We start from the raw sequence: 4495 nt of genomic DNA on the forward strand, positions 1-4495 counted from the left end.
GATTTATGTGTTTTCTAGTAATTTCTAACTTATGGTATGAAATATAAGTTTATTTACGATATATTAGCAAAGTGATACTAACAAGCATTTCGCCCAATAGGTACTCAACTGAAGTTATATGTAGTTTGTATATTTAACAAAAAGAAAATGCAATACAAACTTGATCTGACTCCATAAAAATGCTAGTTGGAGAAGGATTAATGAAATCTTTGACTGATGATATAATATTTCACAGGCTGTAATATCACCAGTGCTCGCAGGATTAGCAGTAAGCATAGGTGTGCCAATATTATTGGCATATGTGTATGGTGTTGTCCCAATATCCTTGTGCCGTTCTGGAGGTTGTGGTGTTACAACTTCAGCCTCTGGTGTGAGGATTGCTTTTGATGATGAAAATGAGATGGTGTTTGGACTGCCTGGAAGACAATCAGGTAAGGCATATTTAGGTTTCTTAGGATTTGGTGATGGGCAGCAAGAGAGGTACCTAGGCATGTAAAATTTCAATAATATATTTTTGTGATCATGGAAATATTCATATTATGTAGTTGCTTTCGGTATTAGTTTTTGTATTTGTTTTTAAGATATGATAAAATCTGTTTACACAGAATCAAGCCATGTGGGAGGTGGAACAGCCAGTATTGGGGAGATGTCTTGTGGAGCGTCACTCTCTGCTGATTCTGCTGCACATGTCTTGGCAGAAAGTGATCGTGAATCTGCCAGCAACACAGCCATTGCCCCAGCATCCCTGACAGGCTCTATAGCATCCTCATGCATCTCTAGAACGAATAGGTAAATTGCAAGAGCAGAATCGTTTGCTTGAACATATCTTTGTTTTCCTTGAATCTGTAAAAAATAAAAGATGAAGATGATAATGATGATGATAATAATTATGATGAAATTGACTTTGGCAAAAGGATTACTGCTCATTGACACAAGAGGTAGCATTTGAATTATGTAACCCAAGTCCACTATTCAGAATGAGGTAATCAGTTCTGGAAAATGATCATCTAAAAATAACATATTGACTAAGTTTCAGTGATTTAGTAGATCCATGCACAAGGGACAAAAGCTGCAGTAAGTGATGAAATTATACTGAATACTGCCATCATTCGCTGAAGTGAAGCATAATTCTTCATTGATATATTGTTGCATTTTAACAGATTGGAAGTTCATGTAGATATTGCTCATGGTGCTCGTTCAATCGCTAGTGGGGAGACTGCTTCATTAGCAATATCAGAGAGATCGACCCACACAATGGACACAGACAATGCATCAACTCGAGCTTTAACTGGTTCTCTTTTGCAGTACAAGGTATGTCTTACTTTTTTCCTGATGCCTCTAGCTTCATATATGAAGTCTTGCAAAACTTGCTTCATTAACTAACTTCTTTTCTTTTTTTCATTTATATATTTTATTTCTGACACAACTCTAAGCAAACCTTTCGCTATAACAGGTATCAGAGAGCGAGGCTGAGGAAGAAGCAGGTGCAGGTGGGGACAGTGCCAGTAGGGTATTAGAGGAAGGGGTTGGAGTAAACCCTCACATTACCAGCCTATACATCCACTCCATTCCACCCTCAGCGAGTGATAACAACTCGGCTGTCTTGACCCACGATGCCAGTAGTGACCAAGGTGCCACTGACTTACGACTAGATAGTGTAAGTGCAATAATCACTGCCAGACAGTTTGCTCGGCGCCATAGTTCCTCAAGCAAGGGAGTGACCTTTCTAGGAGACAGCTGCGAGGCCAGTGACCACGTTGCTCTCACATTGGATGATGATGATGAGCAAGAGAATGGGTCAGACAGTCTCTTTGGTAATGAGGAGATTCCTGGAAATTGTCCAAATATCACTCCCATGGTGGATCTACAGAATGAAAGTGAGAGGGCAGTTACACACAAAAACCCAGGTGCAAGGTTGTTGCATAAAAATGTTTTATTCAGCAATAGTACCTCCACCTTGCCATTAGTCCACGAGAGCCAGAGAAAAAAGAAGAACAAAGGAGAGAGCAGTAAGCGTCGAGCATCCAGTGCAGAAGGCAAAGTGCGGAATTCCAGTAAACCAGTGCGATGCGAGTCCTTCCCCAAGCTGGAGAGCCAGTGAGTCTGTGATAATCGCATCTTCCTTTATATTCACTGATGGGTAAGATAAGGACATTAAAAATCTTCAGTGTGATATCCCAATTGGGAAGCTTTACATTTAGTATGTTTAAGCACAAAGAAAATATATGGAAACTAGTTTATTGTATTTGGAGACGCAACAGGTCTGCATTATTTTAATTGACGTTTTGGGTACCAACACTTGGTTAATAAAATCTCTGCAGGAGGTGGAGTTAAATATTAGTAAAGCATGGTCACTTTTTCTCTGTTATCATTATTTCAGTTATTGAAGGATATATTTTTTTTTTTTTTTTAGCATATATGTTGAGGAAAAATTGTGGAGTTTTAAAGATAGAACAAAAAATAAAATTCTGGGATGTTTCTCTCTCTCTCTCTCTCTCTCTCTCTCTCTCTCTCTCTCTCTCTCTCTCTCTCTCTCTCTCTCTCTCTCTCTCTCTCTCTCTCTCTCTCTCTCTCCTCCCTCTCTCCCTCTCTCCTCTCTCCTCTCTCCTCTCTTCTCTCTCCCTCTCTCCTCTCTCCCTCTCTCCCTCTCTCCCTCTCTCCCTCTCTCCCTCTCTCCCTCTCTCCCTCTCTCCCTCTCTCCCTCTCTCCCTCCCTCCCTCCCTCTTTCCCTCTTTCCCTCTGCCCCTCTCTCTCTCCTCTCCATCCTTCCCTCCCTCTCCCCTCTCCCTCTCTCTCTCTACCCCATCTCTCCTACTCTCTTGTTTCATTGCACTAACCATTAGTCTTTGGTAAGCTTGGTTTTGTATATGTAAGAATAAAATTCTTCTAATGTTCAGTGAAGATTTCTGTGATGAAAAAGGTATTTACTAACAGAAAATCCATATAAAGGAAAATGATTATATGGCTATATATATGTATGTGTTTATCTTGTAGGTATTGAGTATCGAATTCTAAACCCTTTTTTTTTTCTTCTTCTTTTATCTCTCTTTTCTTTATGGGTTTTGATTAAGGTGCATATTTTTAAATAAGAGGGTGTTATGTACACTTTTCTCCAATTTCTCATTAACAACTCAATGTCAGTGTAACCATGTGTAGTTAGAGTAACGTTCCAGAATTTGGCCATGCTTTACTCCAATAAAACATTCCAGCCTCAGTGTTATTGTGGATGTAGATACTGTACAGTTTATTAATAGCGCTGGCAAATATTTGTACCTTTCTAGTCGTTGCAGAATCATGAAGCTGTGGACTTTGTGTTTATACCGTAGTGTAATGATAGACAGTGGATGTTGCAAGTGTACTTTGTTAGCACTTGATTCATGGAATTTTCTTAAATGTATTTGAATATGAAATTTTGTGATTAAAAAGGAAAATGCTTCAAAATTATTACTCCTTATAGGCACAAGGAAACTGTCCATAGCATTACAATGGATTTAACTTTTATAAATGTTTTTGTAAAGCAAAATGCCTTGCTTTTTAAAGTTTGGAAGTAAGCATATGGGTATACTGATGTGAGTTGCAGCTGCTTTCCATCTAATTAGTTGCAACCGTAATTGCTCCTCTGATGTGCATTATCTGCATGGAAGTGCCACATTACTTACAATTGCATTCACTCTTTACAGAAGAGAAAGGGTGTTTTATGCAGGTAAAAATACAAACACAGATTTTGATGTCTGTTATTTACTTTTTTTTTTTTTCCTTTCTATATTATGAATAAATGTATAGTATATGTATATTAACATAATGAACAACATTCTTAGTATAAACTACAGATATCATTTTTATTTACCCCTTTGTTTGTGAAATGTAAGTGTATAAGATGAAAATACTGACTGACAAATGTGTCTGCACTGATAAATGTGCTCCTAAACAGAATCACTTATATTTACAAGCCCTCATTCAACTCAGGCCTCATCTCCCATCTTTCAGCTCATTTGAATGCAATCATTATTTATATGATTAGAGTCTTATTAATAGATATATGTTCAATAGGATCATGTTACATACAGAACTATCATCATATATGTCCTGAGTAATATTGTAAGAATGTACTGTACAAGAAGTAAAAATATAACCCAGTTTCAAATGCACTCCCAGTTTCAAGTCACACACGGAAAATGACAAGATTTACTCTTGGAACTTTAAGCTGTTCTTTGGTTTAATATTATGTTTGTAGAATAAGCACAAGTTGTGTATACATTTTCATTTTTTTTCTGTTTGCACTTTTTTATTTTAACAGCTATAAAAAGTAATTGTTATTGTGGATAATATCCCATGAGACATTACTAGGTGCTCTGCAGTTCACTTTTGTAAAAATGAGTATAGAAACAAATAGATCCAGAAGATAAGAAATTATATTATACATAAATGGAAATGATAATAGGTAAATGGAAATAAAAAATGATGAAGGAAAATTGTCTTACATCCTCAACTGAAC

At 37.1% G+C, this 4495-nt stretch overlaps 1 protein-coding gene across 1 annotated transcript in view; it reads left to right on the forward strand.

Annotated features, from left to right (window-relative positions):
* LOC122246227 (E3 ubiquitin-protein ligase RNF19B) overlaps positions 1–3831 on the forward strand; it is a 20414-nt gene extending 16583 nt beyond the window's left edge. Inside the window, exons 10-13 of the mRNA XM_043004661.2 lie at positions 236–431; positions 606–789; positions 1161–1311; positions 1454–3831. Coding sequence (XP_042860595.1) covers positions 236–431; positions 606–789; positions 1161–1311; positions 1454–2101 — 1179 coding nt within the window. The 3' untranslated portion in view covers positions 2102–3831. The remainder of the gene's footprint in view (positions 1–235; positions 432–605; positions 790–1160; positions 1312–1453) is intronic.
* The last annotated feature ends 664 nt before the right edge of the window (positions 3832–4495 follow it).

Source organism: Penaeus japonicus, unplaced genomic scaffold (assembly GCF_977035675.1).
Source record: "Penaeus japonicus unplaced genomic scaffold, GWHDUDI00000001_assembly GWHDUDI00000001, whole genome shotgun sequence".
Taxonomy (NCBI): domain Eukaryota; kingdom Metazoa; phylum Arthropoda; class Malacostraca; order Decapoda; family Penaeidae; genus Penaeus; species Penaeus japonicus.